The 21125-nt window shown below is 46.0% G+C and overlaps 1 protein-coding gene across 3 annotated transcripts in view; it reads left to right on the top strand.

Moving 5' to 3' along the window:
* Window positions 1-21125, top strand: part of fbxo41 (F-box protein 41) — a 262069-nt gene that overhangs the window by 178252 nt on the left and 62692 nt on the right. For all 3 annotated transcript variants that reach the window (XM_078534849.1, XM_078534847.1, XM_078534848.1), the window contains one exon: window positions 18259-18377. In XM_078534849.1, the coding sequence (XP_078390975.1) occupies window positions 18259-18377 (119 nt within the window). The remainder of the gene's footprint in view (window positions 1-18258; window positions 18378-21125) is intronic.

The raw sequence follows: 21125 nt of genomic DNA, 5'->3' as shown, positions 1-21125 counted from the left end.
GTCCTGCCCAGGTGTAGCCTGTCCAGTTTGTACTGGTCCCACCTCCCCCAGAACCAGTCCCAATGTCCAAGGAATCTGAAACCCTCCCCCTCACGCCATCTCTTCAGCCACGTATTCATCCGATATATCCTGCTATTTCTACTCTGACTAGCACGTGGCACTGGTAGTAATCCTGAGATCACTACCTTTGAGGTCCTACTTTTCAGCTTACTTCCCAACTCCCTATATTCTGCTTTTAGGTCCTCAACCCTTTTTTCACCTGTGTCGTTTGTACCAATGCGTACCACCACCACTGGCTGTTCACCCTCCCCCTTCAGAATGTCCTCTAGCCGCTCTGAGACATCCTTGACCCTAGCACATGGGAGGCAACATACCAAAACAAAAACAAAAATACCTGGAAAAACTCAGCAGGTCTGGCAGCATCTGTGGAGAGGAGCACAGTTAACGTTTCGAGTCCACATGACTCTTCAACAGAACTAAGGAAAAATAGAAAAGGGGTGAAATATAAGCTGGTTTAAGGGGGGATTGGGACAAGAAGAGCTGGATAGAGGGCCAGTGATAGGTGGAGATAACCAAAAGATATCACAGACAAAAGGTCAAAGAGGTGTTGATGGTGGTGATATTATCTAAAGGAATGTGCTAATTAAGGTTAGAAAGCAGGACGAGCAAGGTACAGGTAGCCCTAGTGGGGGTGGGGTGGGGTGAAGGAATCGAAAAAGGCTAAAAGGTAGAGATAAAACAATGGATGGAAATACATTTAAAAATAATGGAAATAGGTGGGAAAAGAAAAATCTATATAAATTATTGGAAAAAACAAAAAAGAAGGGGAAAATCGGAAAGGGGGTGCGGATGGAGGAGAGAGTTCGTGATCTAAAATTGTTGAACTCAATATTCAGTCCAGAAGGCTGTAAAGTGCCTAGTCGGAAGATGAGATGCTGTTCCTCCAGTTTGCGTTGACCTTCACTGGAACAATGCAGCAAGCCAAGGACGGACATGTGGGCATGAGAGCAGGGTGGAGTGTTGAAATGGCAAGCGACAGGGAGGTCTGGGTCATGCTTGCGGACAGACCGAAGGTGTTCTGCAAAGCGGTCACCCAGCCTGCATTTGGTCTCTCCAATGTAGAGGAAACCGCATTGGTAGCAACGAATGCAGTAGACTAAGTTGAGGGAAGTGCAAGTGAAATGCTGCTTCACTTGAAAGGAGTGTTTGGGCCCTTGGACGGTGAGGAGAGGGGAAGTGAAGGGACAGGTGTTGCATCTTCTGCGGTTGCATGGGAAGGTGCAGTGGGAGGGGGTTGAGGTGTAGGGGGTGATTGAGGAGTGGACCAGGGTGTCACAGAGGGAACGATCCCTATGGAATGTCACCGGGGGGGTGAAGGGAAGATGTGTTTGGTGGTGGCATCATGCTGGAGTTGGCAGAAATGGCGGAGGATGATCCTTTGAATGTGGAGGCTGGTGGGGTGATAAGTGAGGACAAGGGGGACCCTATCATGTTTCTGGGAGGGAGAAGAAGGTGTGAGGGCGGGTGCGCAGGAGATGGGCCGGACACGGTTGAGGGCCCTGTCAACCACCGTGGGTGGAAAACCTCGGTTAAGGAAGAAGGAAGACATGTCAGAGGAACTGTTTTTGAAAGTGGCATCATCAGAACAGATGCGACGGAGGCGAAGGAACTGAGAGAATGGGATGGAGTCTTTACAGGAAGCGGGGTGTGAGGAGCTGTAGTCGAGGTAGCTTTGGGAGTCGGTATGCTTGTAATGGATATTGGTGGACAGTCCACCACCAGAAATTGAGACAGAGAGGTCAAGGAAGGGAAGGGAAGTGTCAGAGATGGACCATGTGAAAATGATGGAGGGGTGGAAATTGGAAGCAAAATTAATAAATTTTTCCAGGTCCAGACGAGAGCATGAAGCAGCACCGAAGTAATCATCGATGTACCGGAGAAAGAGTTGTGGGAGGGGGCCTGAGTAGGACTGGAACAAGGAATGTTCCACATACCCCATAAAGAGACAGGCATAGCTGGGGCCCATGCGGGTACCCATAGCCACACCTTTTATTTGGAGGAAGTGAGAGGAGTTTAAGGAGAAATTGTTCAGTGTGAGAACAAGGTCAGCCAGATGGAGAAGAGTAGTGGTGGATGGGGATTGTTCGGGCCTCTGTTCGAGGAAGAAACGGAGAGCCATCAGATTATCCCGGTGGGGGATGGAGGTGTAGAGGGATTGGACGTCCATGGTGAAGAGGATGCGGTTGGGGCCAGGGAACTGGAAATTGTTGATATGATGTAGGGTGTCAGAGGAATCACAGATGTAGGTGGGAAGGTACTGGACAAGGGGAGAGAGAATGGAGTCAAGATAGCAAGAAATGAGTTCCATGGGGCAGGAACAGGCTGACACGATCGGTCTGCTGGGACAGTCCTGTTTGTGGATTTTGGGTAGGAGGTAGAAGCCGGCCGTCCGAGGTTGGGAGACTGTCAGGTTGGAAGCTGTGGAAGGAAGATCTCCAGAGGAGATGAAGTCAGTAACAGTCCTGGAAACAATGGTTTGATGTTCAGTGGTGGGGTCATGGTCCAGGGAGAGGTAGGAGGAAGTGTCTGTGAGTTGACGCTCAGCCTCTGCGAGGTAGAGGTCAGTGCGCCAGACAACAACACCACCACCCTTGTCAGCGGGTTTAATGACAATGTCAGGGTTGGACCTGAGAGAACGGAGTGCAACAAGTTCAGAGAGAGACAGGTTAGAATGGGTGAGAGGAGCAGAGAAATTGAGATGACTAATGTCATGCCGACAGTTCTCAATGAAAAGATCAAGAGAAGGTAAGAATCCAGAGGGAGGGGTTCAGGTGGAGGGAGAATATTGGAGGTGGGTAAAAGGATCCATTGAACGAGGAGAGGACTCCTGCCCAAAGAAGTGAGCACGGAGACGAAGGCAACATACCATCCTGAAGTCTCGTTTGCAGCCACAGAAACGCCTATCTATTCCCCTTACAATTGAATACCCTATAACTATTGCATTCCCACACTTTTTACTCCTCCCCTGTTCAGCAGAGCCAACTGTGATGCAACGAATTTGGCTGTTGCTGCTTTCCCCTGAGAGGCCATTCCCCCCAACAGTATCCAAAGCGGTATATCTGTTGTGCAGGGGAATAGCCACAGGGGATTCCTGCACTGCCTGCCTAGTCCTCTTGCTTTGCCTGGTGGTCACCCATTCCCTTCCTGCCTGTGGACTCTTAGCCTGTGGTGTGACCACCTCTCTATACGTGCTATCCACGATACTCTCCACCTCGCGGATGCTCCACAGTGTCCCCAGCCTCCTCTCTAGCTCTGAAACCCGAGCTTCCAGGAGCTGCAGCTGGAGATACTTCCCGCACACATGCTGGCCCCAGGCACTGGAAATGTTCCCGGCTTCCCACATAGAGCAGGAGGAGCATACCACGGCTTTGAGCTCTCCTGCTATGACTTACCCCTTTAAATTAAGTTAAACTAAACCTTTTGGAAGATGCTTAATATCAAATAATATCAATTACTCTAGGGCCCTTCCTCCCTGCTCCTCATTGTTGCAGAACATAGCCCTTACAAATGATGAACTACAAAATAAGAGCTTAAAAACTATAAGCGACAAAAATAGTAAATACTTACCCAGCCATACTCACAGTACTCAAAGGATCACCTCGTTCCCTCCTCACCGGTCTCCCAGTCACCAAACTCCAGCTTAAGCACTCTACTGCAGCCCAGAGCAGCACTCCATTGCAGAATGGAGGAGTTATATTTGCTATTTTCCAATTTAATGGAACCTTCCCTGAATCCAGGGAGCTTCATAAAATTAAAACCAATGCATCAACTATCTCAGTAGCGACTTCTTTTAAGACCTTAGGGTGAAGTCCACCTGGACCCGAGGATTTGTCAGCCCGAACCCCAACAATTTGCTCACTACCTCTTCCCTTGTAATTTTCCTGAGTTCCCCCTCCCTTCCATTTGCTGATTTACAGCTACTTCTGGGATGTTACTTGTGTCATAGAGTTATACAGCACAGAAACAGGCCCTTCAGCCCATCGTGTCTGTGTCGGCCATCAAGCACCTATCTATTCTAATCCCATTTATCAGCACTTGGCCCATAGCCCTGTATGCTATGGCTTTTCAAGTTCTCATCTAAATACTTCTTGAATGTTGTGAGGGTTCCTGCCTCTACCACCCCTTCAGGCGTGTGTTCCACATTCCAACCACCCTCTGGGTGAAAAAGATTTTCCTCAAATCCCCTCTAAACCACCTGACCCTTACCTTAAATCTATACCCCCTGGTTATTGATACCTTCACCAAGGGGAAAAGTTTCTCCCTATCTTCCCTATCTATGCCCTCATAATTTTGTGTACCTCTATCAGGTGCCCCCTCAGCCTTCTCTGCTCTAAGGAAATCAACCCTAGCCTATCCAGTCTTTCTTCATAGCTGAAATGCTCCAGCCCAGGCAACACCATGGTGAATCTCCTCTGTACCCTCTCCGGTGCAATCAGACCCTTCCTCTATCGTGGCAACCAGAACTACACACAGTACTCCAGCTGTAGTCTAACTAGCATTTTATACATCTCCAACATAACCTCCCTGCTCTTATATTCAATGCCTTGGCTAATAAAGGCAAGTATCCCAAATGACTTCTTAACCACCTTATCTACCTGTGCTGCTGCCATCAGGGATCTATGGACATGTACACCAAGGTGCCTCTGATCCTCTGTACTTCCGAGGGTCCTACCATTCATTGTGCATTCCCTTGCTGTGTAGTCCTCCCAAAATGCAACACCTTACATTTCTCAGGGTTAAATTCCATTTGCCACTGCTCTGCCCATCTTACCAGCCCATCTATATCATCCTGTAATCTAAAGCTTTCTATCTCATTATTTACGACACCACCAATTTTCGTGTCATCTGCGAACTCACTGATCATACCTCCTATATTCACGTATAAATCATTAATGTACAGTATAAACAGCAAGGGTCCCAGCACCGATCCCTGTGGTACACCACTCGTCACAGGCTTCCAATTGCAAAAACAACCTTCGACCATCACCCTCTGCCTCCTGCCACTAAGCCAATTTTGGATCCACTTTGCAAAATTGCTCTGGATCCTATGGGCTCTTACCTTCTTGACCATTCTCCCATGTGGGACCTTGTCAAAAGCCTTACTAAAGTCCATGTAGACTACATCAACTGCACTAGCCTCATCTACATAACTAGTCACCTCCTCGAAAAATTAAATCAAATTTGTTAGACATGATCTCCCCCTGACAAAGCCATGCTGACTATCCCTGATTAATTCTGTCCCTCAGAACTTTTTCCAATAGTTTCCCCACCACTGATGTTAGACTCACTGGTCTGTAATTATCTGGTTTATCCTACTACCTTTCTACCTACCGAATGTCTTCCAGTCCTCTGGCACCTCTCCTGTGGCCAGAGAGGATTTGAAAATTAGTGTCAGAGCCCCTGCAATCCCTTGCCTCACAAAGCAGCCTGGGATACATCCCATCTGGGCCTGGGTATTTATCTATTTTAAAGCCCACTAAAACGCTAATACCTCCTCCCTTTCAATGCTAATTTGTTGAAGTATATCACACACCCCCTCCCTGATTTCTACACCTGCATCAGAAGTATCACTTTAAATATCTGCCACTTTCATGCCCTCATAATTGCCCTTAATTAAGTTTAAAATACTCATCTTGGACGCATTCATTTCTCACTGAAAATGAATGTAAAATTCAATCATATGATCTCTGCTACTTAGGGGTGCCTTCACTAGGAGGTTATTAATTAATCCTATCTCGTTGTTCAAAACCAGGTCTAGTATAGCCTGCTACAAAACAAAAATAAAAGTACCTGGAAAAACTCAGCACGTCTGACAAGCATCTGCGGAGAGGAACACAGTTAACGTTTCGAGTCCGTATGACTCTTCAACAGAACTAAGGAAAAATAGAAAACAGGTGAAATATAAGCTGGTTAAGATCTGTTCTGATGATGCCACTTCCAAAAACAGTTCCTCTGACATGTCTTCCTTCTTCCTTAACCGAGGTTTTCCACCCACGGTGGTTGACAGGGCCCTCAACCGTGTCCGGCCCATTCCCGCGCATCCGCCCTCACACCTTCCTCTCCCTCCCAGAACCATGATAGGGTCCCCCTTGTCCTCACTTATCACCCCACCAGCCTTCGCATTCAAAGGATCATCCTCCACATTTCCGCCAACTCCAGCATGATGCCACCACCAAACACATCTTCCCTTCACACCCCCCGGCGGCATTCCGCAGGGATCGTTCCCTCCGGGACATCCTGGTCCACTCCTCCATCACCCCCTACACCTCAACCGCCTCCCACGGCACCTTCCCATGCAACCGCAGAAGGTGCAACACCTGCCACTTTACTTCCCCTCTCCTCACCGTCCAAGGGCCCAAGCACTTCTTTCAAGTGAAGCAGCATTTCACTTGCACGTCCCTCAGTTTAGTCTACTGCATTCGCTGCTCCCAATGCGGTTTCCTCTACATTGGAGAGACCAAACGCAGGCTGGGTGACCGCTTTGCAGAACACCTTCGGTCTGTCCGCAAGCATGACCCAGACCTCCCTGTCGCTTGCCATTTCAACACTCCACCCTGCTCTCATGCCCACATGTCCGTCCTTGGCTTGCTGCATTGTTCCAGTGAAGGTCAACGCAAACTGGAGGAACAGCATCTCATCTTCCGACTAGGCACTTTACAGCCTTCCAGACTGAATATTGAGTTCAACAATTTTAGATCACGAACTCTCTCCTCCATCCGCACCCCCTTTCCGATTTTCCCCTTCTTTTTCCAATAATTTATATAGATTTTTCTTTTCCCACCTATTTCCATTATTTTTAAATGTATTTTCATCCATTGTTTTATCTCTACCTTTTAGCCTATTTCGATCCCTTCCCCCCACCCCACCCTCACTAGGGCTATCTGTACCTTGCTCGTCCTGCTTTCTACTCTTAATGTTATCTATTAGCACATTCCTTAGATAATATCACCACCGTCAACACCTCTTTGTCCTTTTTGTCTATGACATCTTTTGGCTATCTCCACCTATCACTGGCCCTCTATCCAGCTCTACCTGTCCCACCCCCCCTTAAACCAGCTTATATTTCACCTCTTTTCTATTTTTCCTTAGTTCTGTTGAAGAGTCACGCGGACTCGAAACGTTAACTGTGTTCCTCTCCGCAGATGCTGTCAGACCTGCTGAGTTTTTCCAGGTATTTTTATTTTTGTTTTGGATTTCCAGCAACTGCAGTTTTTTGCTTTTATCCTAGTATAGCCTGCTCCCTGGTTGGCTCCAGAATGTGCTGTGCTAAGAATCTATCCCGAAAACATTCTATGAACTCCTCAACTATGCTACCTTTGCCCATCTGATTTTTCCAGTCTATATGTAGATTAAAACCCCCCCTGGTTATTGCTGTACCTTTCTGACAACCCCCCATTATCTCTTCTTTTATACTCTGTCCTACTGTGTAGTTACAATTAAGGGGCTTGTACACCACTCCCACAAGTGACTTCTTGCCTTTATCATTTTTCATCCCAACCCAAACCGCTTCTACATCCTGTTTTCCTGAGGTTAGGGAATCCCTCTCTAATGTGCTAACACTATCATTAATTCTGGAGTACTGCTTTGGGCTGCCATAGAGAGCTTCTTTTGGAGTTTGGTGACTGAGGGAGTTTAAGGGTTAAATTCTATCTAAAGCCTCATCTTTCTTTAAGTCAGCAATTAACTAAAAGTTGCTGTTCGGGTTGGAAGGAGGTGAGTTTTAGTCCAGCCTTAAAACAAGGCTCATACAGGCTCTGCTTGCAGATACAACTAGTTAATCAGATAACTGGCTTAATCAGTTTTTCAGAGGCTAGGTTCAGGGAGTATAAAAGTAGGCTATCTTATAGTGCTGACTTTGTCTGCACTGGCATGTTTTTGGCTGCAGTAGAGTGCTTCAGTTGGAGTTTGGTGACTGAGGGAGTTCATGGAGGAGGTGCTCCTTTCCTTTACTACCTTTCCTCAGAAAGAAGAGCTGCTGCCTTGGTGAGTAGGACCTGGTGAGTAAATTAGAAAAGTGTAATATTTTTAAACAAGTAGCTATACTTGGATTTAACTGATAAGCACCAGGAATAAGGAAAAATTAGGGCCAATATAACAAAGTAACATAAATAATACAAAGTAGAATAAAGTTAACATAAGGGAAGTAGAATTAAGACATGGCACGGCAGCACAGTCAATTGCCAAGTCATGGAAGCTACCGGTGTCCTAGCCGACCACATGTGCAGGAAGTGCTGCCAGCTGCAGAAACCTGAGCTCCGGGTTTCAAAGCTTGAGCGGCGGCTGGAGTCACTGTGGCGCATCAGCGGGGTGAGAGCTACGTGGATAGCATGTTCAGAGAGGTGGTCACACCGCAGCTTAAGGGGATTCGGATGGGCTGGTCACTCCCAGAGTCACCTGGGTGGATGGGCCCGCAGTGCGCACCTGTTGATCCTCCTCCCTTGGGTGCCCGAAGGCCCCTGGCTGACTCCTTGATAGGAAAGGGTAGCTGGAGTGAGACCAAGCTTCCCAACACCCCTCTCGCGTACACGCTGTTGGAGGCCAACTATGGTCAGTGATGGAATTAACATAGAAACATAGAAACTAGGAGCAAAAGTAGGCCGTTCGGCCCTTCGAGCCTGCTCGACCATTCATTATGATCATGGCTGATCATCCAACTCAATAGCCTGCTCCCGCTTTCTCCCCATATCCTTTGATCCCTTTCACCTCAAGAGCTATATCTAACTCCTTCTTGAAAACATACAATGTTTTGGTCTCAACTACTTTCTGCGATTGCGAATTCCACAGGCTCACCACTCTCTGGGTGAAGAAATTTCTCCTCATCTCAGTCCTAAATGGTCTACCCCATATCCTCAGACTGTGACCCCTGGTTCTGGACTCCCCCACCATCGGGAACATCCTTCCTCCATCTACCCTGTCTAGTCCTGTTAGAATTTTATAGGTTTCTATGAGATCCCCCCTCATTCTTCTGAACTCCAGCAAATATAATCCTAATTGACTCAATCTCTCCTCATATGTCAGTCCTGCCATCCCAGGAATCAGTCGGGTAAACCTTCACTGCACTCCCTCTATAGCAAGTACATCCTTCCTCAGATAAGGAGACCAAAACTGCACTCAATATTCCAGATGTGGTCTCACCAAGGCCCTGTACAATTGCAGCAAGACATCCCTGCTCCTGTACTCGAATCCTCTGGCTATGAAGGCCAACATACCATTTGCCTTCTTTACCGCCTGCTGCACCTACATGCTTACCTTCAGTGACTGGTGTACCGGACACCCAGGTCTCGTTGCACATTCCCCTCTCTCAATTTATAGCCATTCAGTTGAGCCCGCGCAGCAGTGCAGTCGCGACGTCCTGGACCAAGGTCTCCATGGCGGCTGCCATCCTGCCAGTGTTGACCTTGGTGCTTTGGTTTGCCGGCAGTATCACCTCAGCCTGAAGACAGATGGACTCCTCCATCGTGCCTTGCAATCTGTGGAGTGCAAAGGACATCCCTTCCTGATGTTCCCAAGCTTGTCTTTGCAGCTCCAGCAACTGAGACATGACTGAGTCCAGAGGCTCATCATCTGACTCAGACTCAGCAACGTTCTGGCCTTCAGCAGTCCTCCGAGTGCCAGGGACCTGGGAAGTCTCTGCCGCTGCCTGCTGTGGATTCAGACAGTGCGATGTGCTCACCAGATTGTGATCCCGTGTCTATTCTAAAGCTAGGTCCCACTGAGGTGTGTATCTCTGCACTGGTGGAGGGTATGGGTATGGAGCGCTGTGACAGGACTTCAGGGGAGGGTGCCTTCAGATTCATTTTCGGAGGTCTCACCGGGGCTTGATTGGAGGCCCATGGTCATGGACTCTGTCGGCTGTTTGGCAGATGTGCCTGCGGAAGCAAGGAGAGATAATTAGTGCATGGTAGTGGCCTGTGAAAGAGGACACATCACTCACGGCATGGTTGTCTGATGGATGTTGCACTGCTGGATCCTCACTTGGTAGAGCAGCGCCAACCTCACCGTCAGCACAGTAACGGTCCTGGTCATCGCCGGCCAGCTGGATGGCTCTGTTTTCGAAGTCTGTGAGGCCCTTGATCTCTGGCATTGCTCCACCGATCTGCGACCTCTCCCCCTTGTTGTGTGCCAGCTTGTCCAACATGGATAGAGATGAGGAAAGTGTATCAGGACACCTGCCGGGCCAGATGATAAACATGCCTGGCCTATGTGGGTGGTGAGTGATCCTATGCATGGGCTGAGGACAATGAAGGTGTGTGTGTGAGAGGGTGAATGGTGATGTCCCTTGCACTGGCAGTGAGTGAGAGTTCTCTGGATGTGTGATGGGTTTGTGAGTGTGTGAGTTGAGAGTGATGAAAAGAGTGACTTACCCTGGCGGAATGGAGGAGGTCATTCATCCCCTTGCGGCACTGGGTGGCTGTTCTCTTCTGCAGGGCGTTAGCACTGACTGCCACCGCCTCCCAAGCCGGGTTGGTCACGTTGCTGCCCATCCTGCGGCCATAGTGGGGGTACAGGACATCCTGGCAGGCTTCCACGGCATCCAGCAGTCACTCGTGGGATCCGTTATTAAACCTGGGGGCTGCAGTCTTCTGGCCTTTGAGGGCCATGTCTCCTGGGCAGCAGTGGTGAGCTGGAAGCAATGAGCATTATGCTTGCAGCTGACCTTTAAACATGGGACCTGGCATGATCTAACAGCGGGATGATGGCAGGCGGGCGGAGGAGGATCCCGTTTGCCATGGGAGCAACGTGTTTCCAAGGGCTAAATTAAAAAGCAAGGTAATAATCGCAGGATTACTACCTGAGCCGTGGGCAAACTGGCATAGGGTAAATAAAGTCAAGGAGTTGAATGCATGGCTCAAAGATTGGTGTGGGAGGAATGGGTTTCAGTTCATGGGTATTCAGGTAGAAGGGAGCTGTTCCAGTGGGACAGGATTCACTGGAACCGTGCTGGGACCAGTATCCTGGCAAATCAAATAACTAGGGCTGTAAAAGGGCTTTAAACTAAATAGAGTGGGGGGAGGGTTCTGGAGAGGGGAATACGTAGGCTTACAAAGCAAAAGGACATGGCAGCCTTCCAGGGTAGCTATTTAGGTAATGATACCCAGAGCGTGACAGAAAGGGACAGAGTGTACAAATATAAAAAAAACAGCAGCAAATAGGGTCAAAGGGGGAAAAAAATGGTAAAAAGACAAAAAAAAATTAATGGCTCTTTACTTAAATGCATGTAGTATTCGGAACAAAATAAATAAATTAAGGGCACAAATAGAGGTTACTGGATATGATCTTATAGCCATTACGGAGACATAGTCACAAGGAGATCAAAGCTGGGAACTAAATATTCAGAGGTATGTGACTTTTTGAAAGGGCAGGCAGGAAGGAAAGGGTGGTGGGGTAGCTTTGTTAGCACGAGATGGAATAAGTACGATAGCAAGAAATGACCTTGGATCGGAAGATGTAGAATCCATATGGGTGGAGGTAAGAAATAACAAAGGGAAGACGACACTGGTGGGAATAGTCTATAGGCCCCCTAACAGTAGCTATACTGTAGGGCAGAGAATAAATCAGGAGATAATGAGGGCATGTAAAAAAGGCAGTACATTAATCATGGGTGACTTTAATCTTCATGTAGATTGGGAAAATCAAATTGGCAGAGGTAGCCACAAGCAAGAATTCATAGTGTATTCGGGACAGTTTCCTAGGTGTATAAGATTATGAGGGGCATGGACAGGGTGGATAGGGAGCAGCTGTTCCTCTTAGTTGAAGGGTCAGTCACGAGGGGACATAAGATCAAGATGAGAGGCAGAAGGTTTAAGGGGAATATGAGGATAAACTTTTTTACCCAGAGGGTGGTGACGGTTTGGAATGCACTGCCTGGGAGGCTGGTGGAGGCGGGTTGCCTCACGTCCTTTAAAAAGTATCTGGATGAGCACTTGGCACATCATAACATTCAAGGCTATGGGCCAAGTGCTGGTAAATGGGATTAGATAGATAGGTCAGGTGTTTCTCACGTGTCGGTGCAGACTCAATGGGCTGAAGGGCCTCTTCTGCACTGTGTGACTCTGTGAATCCAACCAGGGATCAGGCTATTTTGGATCTGGTAATGTGTCATGAGGCATGTTTAATAAATGATCTCAGAGTAAAAGATCCCCTAGGGAACAGTGACCATTACATGGTAGAATTTAGCATTCAGTTTGAGAGTGAGAAACTTAGGTCAGAAATAATTGTGCTAAACTTAAACAAGGGTAATTACAAAGGAATGAGAGCAGAGTTGGCTGGAGTGGACAGGAAAGGGAGTTTAGCAGAAAAGACAGTTGATGAACAATGGCAGACGTTTAAGAAAATAGTTCATGACTGTCACAAAGAGATATTAATGTCTATAATGTTATTGGAAATTATTTTTAAAATAGTGTTCTAATGGGTTCCGTGTCTGTGTGTGTCATAATTGGATTAAAGCCAGTTTATCTGGGTGCTTTGATGTATAGTAGTTTTGAGATGTTAATTAGGTAAATGTAAGGAGGGTAGAAGATCAAGTGTAAAATTTCACCCGTAATCTTGCACCTAGTGAGAAGATGCCAGGCAACGTGCTTATTTTTTTTCAGCTTACTCATAAAATTGGTGGGTTATTGTTAGAAGAGGTAAAGTTAAAAGCCTTGTGATACAATGGAAAATTGACATTCAAAGAGAAAGATATGTATAAAGGAGAAAGGAGACGGTGTGTAAGGGAGAGGCATTTTAAGATCCAACAAGTGTGAGAAGCCTCCAGCCTGTAAGCCTCAAGTTGCTGCCTGCAAGGACCCATAGCTGAAAGAAACTCATTTTGAATGCGACTGTCCAGGATTTGCTTTGCCAGATGTCTCTTTAAATCTATGAGATTTACTGTTGCCTTAACGGAGGTGTAACTGAGAGGCAGGTTAATTAGGGAATTTTTGTAGTTATTATAGTAGTAATTTTGTAGATGTATGTATGTGTTTACAATCTTTCTTGTATTAATAAATGTTTAATATAGTTTTATAAAAACCTCTTAAGCCTTGGTGGTCTTATTACTATTGAATTCAAAGCCTGCACCTCGAAACATACAAATTGCAAAAATGGGTTATGACAGTTGTTTCAAGTTTACCTCTGGGATTTGAACAACTCAGCCATTACCATCAGCTGTGCCATAATAATGACCCACAGCAAAGATATATCCCACTGAGGAAGAAGGATTCTAGGAAGGGGGTAAACCAACCATGGTTGACCAAGGAAGTTAAGGATAGTGTCAAATTGAAAGAAAAAACGTACAATGTGGCAAAGATTAGTGGTAAGCCAGAGGATTGAGAAAGTTTTAAAAACCAACAAAAGATGACCAAAAGAAATAAAAAAGAGGGAGAAAATAAACTTTGAGGGTAAACTAGCAAGTAATATAAAAATAGACAGTCAGAGCTTCTTTAAATAAATAAAAAGGAAGAGAGAGGTCAAAGTGAACATCGACCCCCTAGAGATTGAGGCTGGGGAAATAATAATGGGGAACCAGGAAATGGCAGAGGAGTTGAATAAATACTTTGCATCAGTCTTCACGGTAGAAGACACTAATATCATTCCAAAAATACTAAATAATCAAGGGGCAAAAGGAGGGGGAGGAAATAAATACAATAACAATCACTTGAGAAAAAGTACTAGAGAAGCTAATAGGGATACAGGCCAATAAGTCCTCAGACTTTATGGGTTACATCCTAGGATATTAAAGGAAGTAGCTGCAGAGAGAGTGGGTGCACTGGTGGTAACCTTCCAAGAATCCTTAGATTCTGGAAAAGTCCCAGAGGATTGGAAAACTGCCAATGTAACACCCTTATTCAAAAAGAGAGGGAGACAAAAAACAGGTAACTATAGGCCTGTTAGCTTAACATCTGTCATTGGGAAAATGTTAGAGTCTGTTATAAAGGATGTAATAGCAGAGCATTTAGAAATACATAATCTAATCAAGCAGAGTCAGCATGGCTTCATAAAGGGGAAATCATGCCTAACAAATTTATTAGAATTCTTTGAGGAGGTAACAAGCAGGATAGATAAAGGGGAACCAGTAGATGTAATATATTTGGAATTTCACATTCAGTTTATTACTGATACCGATAAGGCTACTTAATAAAATAAAAGCCCATGGTGCTGGGGGTAGTATATGAGAGTGGATTGGCTAACTAATAGAAGAAGAGTTGGGATAAGGGGGGCATTTTCAGGATGGCAACCTGTAACTAGTAGAGTGCCACAGGGATCAGTGCTGGGGTGACAATTATTTACAATATATATTAATGACTTGGATGAGGGAAGTGAATGTACTATCGCCAAGTTTGCGGATGACACAAAAATAGGTCGGAAGGTAAGTGGTGAGGATGACACAAGGAGTCTACAGAGAGGTATAGACAGGTTAAGTGAGTGGGCAGAAATTTGGCAGATGAAATATATTGTGGGAAAATATGAGGCTATGCACTTTGGCAGGAAGAAAAGAGGAACTGAATATTATTTAAATGGAGAAAGACTTCAGAAAGCTGTAGCACAGGGTTTTGGGGGACCTCGTGCATGAATCGCAAAAAGCTAATATACAAGTTCAGCAGGTAATAGGGAAGGCAAATGGAATGTTGGCCTTTATTTCAAAGGGAATGGAGTATAAAAATAGGGAAGTCTTGCTAAGCAAAAGTCTTTGCTATGCAAAGCACCAGTTAGAGAAAGCCTAGAATACTGTGAACAGTTTTGTTCCCCTTATCTAAGGAATGATATACTGGCCTTGGAGGCAGTCCAGAGAAGGTTCACTAGGCTGATCCTTGGGATGGAGGGATTTTCTTATGAGGAGGGGTTGAGTTGATTGGGCCTGTAGTCATTGGAGTTTAGAAGAATGAGAATGAGAAAACCTTATTGGAACATATAAGATTCTTAGGGGGCTTGACAGGATGGATGCTGAGAGGTTGTTTCCCCTTGTGGGAAAGTCTAGAACCAGAGGGCATAATCTCAGAGTAAGGGGGCGCCCACTTAAAACAGAGATGAGGAGGAATTTATTCTCTCAGAGGGTGGTGAATCTGTGGAATTCTTTACCGCAGAGGCCAGTAGAGGCTGGGTCGTTAAGTATATTCAAGGCTGAGATAGACAGATTTTTAATCAGTAAGGGTTATGGGGAAAGAGCAGGAAAGTGGAGTTGAGGATTATCAGATCAGCCATGATCTCATTGAGTGGCGGAGCAGACTCGATGGGCCGAATGGCCTAACTCTGCTCCTACGTCTTATGGTACTATTTTCCAATCTGATGGGACCTTTCCAAAATCGAGGAAATTTTGGAAAATTAAAACCAATTCATCGACTATTTCAGCAGCCACTTCTTTCCAGACCCTAGGACAGAGCCAACCAGGACCTGTGGACTTGTCAGCTTTTAGTTCTAATAATTTTCTCAGTGCCCTTTCCCTGGTGATTGTATTGTTTTAAGTTCCTCCCTCCTTTTCACCTCCTGATTCACAGTTATTTCTGGGATGTTATTTTCTCTCCTCTACAGTGAAGACAGATGCGAAATATCTGTTTAATTCATTCAACATTTCCTTATTTTCCATTATTAATTCCCCAGACTCATTCTCTGTAAGACCAACACACTTTACTTACTCTTTTCCTTTTTAAATACCTGTAGAAACTCTTACTATCTGTTTTTATATATCTAGCTTTCTCTAGCACTCTAATTTTTCCCTCCTTATTAACCTTTTTGTTGTTCATCATATCCTGTCTAATCTTCTGACCTGCCACTCATCCTTGTAGAATTTTATGCTTTTTCTTTCAATTTAATACTACCTTTAACTTCCTTAGTTAGCCAGGGATGGTGCGTCCTTCCCTTCAAGTCTTTCTTTCACACTGGAGTGCATCTTTTCTGAATATTCTGAAACATCTCCTTAAATGTCTGCCACAGCATCTCCATTGACCTATCCCCTAACCTAATTTCCCAGTTCACTTCAGCCAGTTCTGTCTTCATGCCCTCAACATTGCCCTTATTTAATTTAAAACACTAGTCTTATATCCACTTTCCCTCAAACTGGCAATAATTTTCAATACCTCTGGCCACAGGCGAGGTGCCAGAGGACTGGAGGACAGCCAATGTGGTACTGTTATTCGAGGGATAAACGAAGGAACTACAGGCCAGTCAGTCTAACCTCAGTGGTGGGAAAACTATTGGAAGCAATTCTGAGGGTCAGAATTAATCTACGCTTGGAGAGGCAGGGACTAATCAAGGACAGTCAGCATGGTTTTGTTACGGGGAGGTCATGTCTGACCAATTTGATTGAATTTTTCGAAGAGGTGACCAGGTGTGTAGATGAGGGCAATGCATTCAATGTAGTCTACTTGGACTTCAGCAAGGCTTTTGATAAGGTCCCGCATGGGAGATTGACAACAAAGGTAAGAGCCCATGGGATCCAAGGCAATTTGGCAAATTGGATCCAGAATTGGCTGAGGGGCAGGAAGCAGAGAGTGATGGTCGAGGGGTGTTTTTGTAACTGGATGCCTATGTCCAGTGGGTTCCACAGGGATCGGTGTTGGGTCCCTTGCTATTTGTGGTATATATAAACGATTTAGACTTGAATGTAGGAGGGATGTTCAGTAAGTTTGTGGATGACACAAAAATTGGTGGGGTGATAAATAGTGAGCAGGATAGCCTTAGACTACAGGAGGATATAGACGGGCTGGTCAGATGGGCTGATCAGTGGCAAATGGAATTTAATCTGGATAAGTGTGAGGTGATGCACTGAGGCAGGGCAAACAAGGCATGGGAATACACGATGAATGGTAGGACTCTGGGAAGTACCGAGTATCAGAGGGACCTTGGCGTGCGTGTCCACCGATCCCTTAAGGTTGCAGGACAGGTAGATAAGGCGGTTAAGAAGGCATATGGGATACTTGCCTTTATTAGCCAAGGCATAGAATATAAGAGCAGGGAGGTTATGCTGGAACTGTATAAAACGCTGGTGAGGCCACAGCTAGAGTATTGTGTGCAGTTCTGGAATCCGCAATATAGGAAGGATGTGATTGCATTAGAGGGAGTGCAGAGGAGATTTACCAGGATGTTGCCTGGGCTGGAGTTTTAGTTATGAGGAGAGATTGGATAGACTGGGGTTATTTTCCCTGGAGCAGAGGAGATTGAGGAGGGACATGATTGAGGTGTATAAAATTATGAGGGGCATAGATAGGGTAGACAGGAAGGAACTTTTCCCCTTGGTGGTGGGATCAATAACCAGGGGGCATAGATTTAGGGTAAGGGGCAGGAGGTTTAGAGGGGATGTGAGGAAGAATTTTTTGACTCAGCAGGTGGTGGGAATCTGGAAATCACTGCCTGAAAGGGTGGTAGAGGCAGAAACCCTCATACCATTTAAGAAGTATTTGGATGTGCACTTGCGATGCCATGGTATACAAGGCTATGGGCCTAGTGCTAGAAAATGGGATTAGGTACTTGTTTCACCAGTGCAGACTCAATGGGCCAAAGGGCCTTTCTCTGTGCTGTAGACATCTATGACTGTATGACTCTATGAATGTGAATTTCCACCCTACTATGATCACTGCTACCTAGGGGTGCCTTCACTATGATGTCATTAATTAGTCCTGTCTCATTGGACATTACCAGATCTTGAATAGCCTGCTCTCTGGTTGGTGCTAATACATGCTGCTCTAAAACTCTCCCGAAAACACTCCGTGAATTCATCAACCAGGCTACCTTTGCCAATCTGATTTGTCCAATCTATATGTAGATTCATATCACCCATGATTAGCACCCTACCTTCCTCACAAGGCCCCATTGGGCCACGAAGCCTTACAGTATCATCTTGGTTTCAGGACTAAGGCGACTATCGACAACTTGATCTCTACATGTACAATTCTGGATTGGTGTTGTGATTGGGTTAAGCCCTGGGGGATATAGTACGTACAGGGAGAGCACTTGTAGATTGTCATCAACTCCTCAACGCCAAATAGGAATAATTTACTGAGGCTTAAATCAATGTTTAGAAGCTGCTGTAATCGAATACTTTTACATCTTCATGGGAACTGCAATTCATGTGGAAAGGATGGAAAATGCCATCTTTGGACTGAAAGATAGAAATAGTTTAGATTGTAACTGTTTGTGGTTCTTTTCAATCAGTTGTTTTGTATGATTTTAAGATGAGTAACTCTCCGTAATGTGGTGTTTTTCTCTCAATCTCTTTCCCTCCAGCCACCAGCCAACTCGATTCAACAACCGTAGCCTACAGATGATCGGACGCTGTTGGCCACACTTGCGAGCACTGGGAGTTGGTGGTGCAGGATGTGGACTGCAGGGACTAGCCTCCTTGGGTAACTGTCAGGATATATTTCAGGGTGTCATTCCCGATACACATGTGATTTAAAAGAGTTCATAGCATTAGAAAGTTCTCATTGGTGCCTACAGCACAGGCGGAGGCCATTTGGCCCATCGTGTCCACGTCGGTCAACAAAGATCTGACTACACTAATCCCATTTTCCAGCGTTTGGCCCATAGCCCTGGAGGCTATGGCAACGCAAGTGAATATCTAAATACTTCTTAAATGTTATGAGGTTTTCTGACTCAACCACCCTTTCAGGCAGTGAGTTCCAGACTCCCACCACCCTCTGGGTGAAAAAATGTTTCCTTGTCTCCCCTCTTATCCTTCTACCTCTTACCTTAAATCTATGCTCCCTGGTTATGGACCCCTCTGCTAATGGAAAAAGTGCCTTCCTATCCACCCTACCTATGTGCCTCATAATCTTATACACCTCAAACAAGTCCCCTCGCAACCTTCACTGCTCCAAGGAAAATAACTCCAGCCTATCCAATCTTTCCTCATTGCTCAGACCCTCCAGCCCAGGCAGCATCCTGGTAAATCTGCTCCGCGCCCCCTCCAGCGCAATCACATCCTTCCTATAATGTGGTGACCAGAACTGCACGCAATACTCTAACTGTGGCCTAACCAGCATTTTATACAGTTCCAGCATAACCTCCCTGGTCTTATATTCTATGCCTCAGCCGATAAAGTCAAGTATCCCATATGCCTTCTTAACCACCTTACCTACCTGCCCTGCTACCTTCAGGGATCCGTGGACATGCACACCAAGGTCCCTCTGATCTTCAGTACTTTCCTGGGTCCTACCATTCATTGTGTAATCCCTTGCCTTGTTAGCCCTTCACAAGTGCATTACCTCACACTTTTCCGGACCATGTAAGGATGGCAGATTTCCTTCTCTCAAGGACATCAGTGAACCAGTTGGGTTTTTACAACACTCTACCATGGTTTCATGGTCATCATTAGACTTTTAGTTGAATTCAAATCCCACCATCTGCCATGGCAGGATTCAAACCCAAGTCCTCAGAGCATTACTCTGGGTCTTTGGATTACTACTCCAACAACAATACCACTACGCCATCACCATCCGTATTAATTAGCCCTTTCTCATTGCACAATACTTGACCTGAAATAGCCCAATCTCTAGTTGGCTCTTCCACAAACTTTTTTGAAATTCAGTCACGTGATGTAGGCTTCGCTGGCTGGGCCAGCATTTATTGCCCATCCCTAGTTGCCCTTGAGAAGGTGGTGGTGAGCTGCCTTCTTGAACCGCTGCAGTCCATGTGGCATAAGTACACCCACAGTGCTGTTAGGAAGGGAGTTCTAAGATTTTGACCCAGCGACCGTGAAGGAACAGAATCACAGTGCAGAAGAGGCCCTTCGGCTCATCAAGTCTGCACCGACACGTTAGAAACACCTGACCTACCTACCTAATCCCATTTACCAGCACTTGGCCCATAGCCTTGAATGTTATGACGTGCCAAGTGCTCATCCAGGTACTTTTTAAAGGATGTGAGGCAACCCGCTTCCATCATCCTCCCAGGCAGTGCATTCCAGACCCTCTGGGTAAAAAGGTTTTTCCTCACATCCCCCCTAAACCTCCTGCCCCTCACCTTGAACTTATGCCCCCTTGTGACTGACCCTTCAACTAAGGGGAACAGCTGCTCCCTATCCACCCTGTCCATGCCCCTCATAATCTTATACACCTCGATCAAGATGCCCCTCAGTCTTCTCTGCTCCAACAACAACAACCCAAGTCTATCCAACCTCTCTTCATAACTTAAATGTTTCATCCCAGGCAGCATCCTGGTGAATCTCCTCTGCACCCCCCAGTGCAATCACATCCTTCCTATAATGTGGCGACCAGAACTGCACACAGTACTCCAGCTGTGCCCTCACCAAGGTTCTATACAACTCCAACATGATCTCCCTACTTTTGTAATCTATGCCTCGATTGATAAAGGCAAGTGTCCCATATGCCTTTTTCACCACCCCACTAACATGCCCCTCCGCCTTCAGAGATCTATGGGCACACACGTCAAGGTCCCTTTGTTCCTCAGAACTTCCTAGTGCCATGCCGTTCATTGAATACTTCCTTGTCAAATTACTCCTTCTAAAGTGTATCACCTCACACTTTTCAGGGTTAAATTCCATCCGCCACTTATCTGCCCATTTGACCATCCCGTCTATATCTTCCTGTAGCCCAAGACACTCAACCTCACTGTTAACCACCCGGCCAATCCTTGTGTCATCCGCAAATTTACTAATCCTACCCCCCACATAGTCATCTATGCCGTTTATAGAAATGACAAATAATAGGGGACCGAGCACAGATCCCTGTGGTACGCCACTGGACACTGGCTTCCAGTCACTAAAGCATCCTTCTGTCATCACCCTCTGCCTCCTACAACTAAGCCAATCTTGAATCCACCTTATCAAATTACCCTGTATCCCATGTGCCTTTGCCTTCTTTATAAGCCTCCCACGTGGGACCTTGTCAAAGGCTTTGCTGAAATCCATATAAACTGCATCAACTGCACTACCCGCATCTACACACCTGGTCACCTCCTCAAAAAATTCAATCAAATTTGTTAGACATGACCTCCCTCTGACAAAGCCATGCTGACTATCCCTAATCAAACCTTGCCTCTCCAAGTGGAGATAGATTCTCTCCTTCAGAAATTTCTCCAATAGTTTCCCTACCACTGACGTGAGACTCACTGGCCTGTAGTTCCCTGGCTTA

The sequence above is a fragment of the Cetorhinus maximus genome, unplaced genomic scaffold (assembly GCF_964194155.1).
Source record: "Cetorhinus maximus unplaced genomic scaffold, sCetMax3.hap1.1 HAP1_SCAFFOLD_125, whole genome shotgun sequence".
Lineage (NCBI taxonomy): Eukaryota > Metazoa > Chordata > Chondrichthyes > Lamniformes > Cetorhinidae > Cetorhinus > Cetorhinus maximus.
This window is presented reverse-complemented; position numbering and strand designations above follow the sequence as displayed.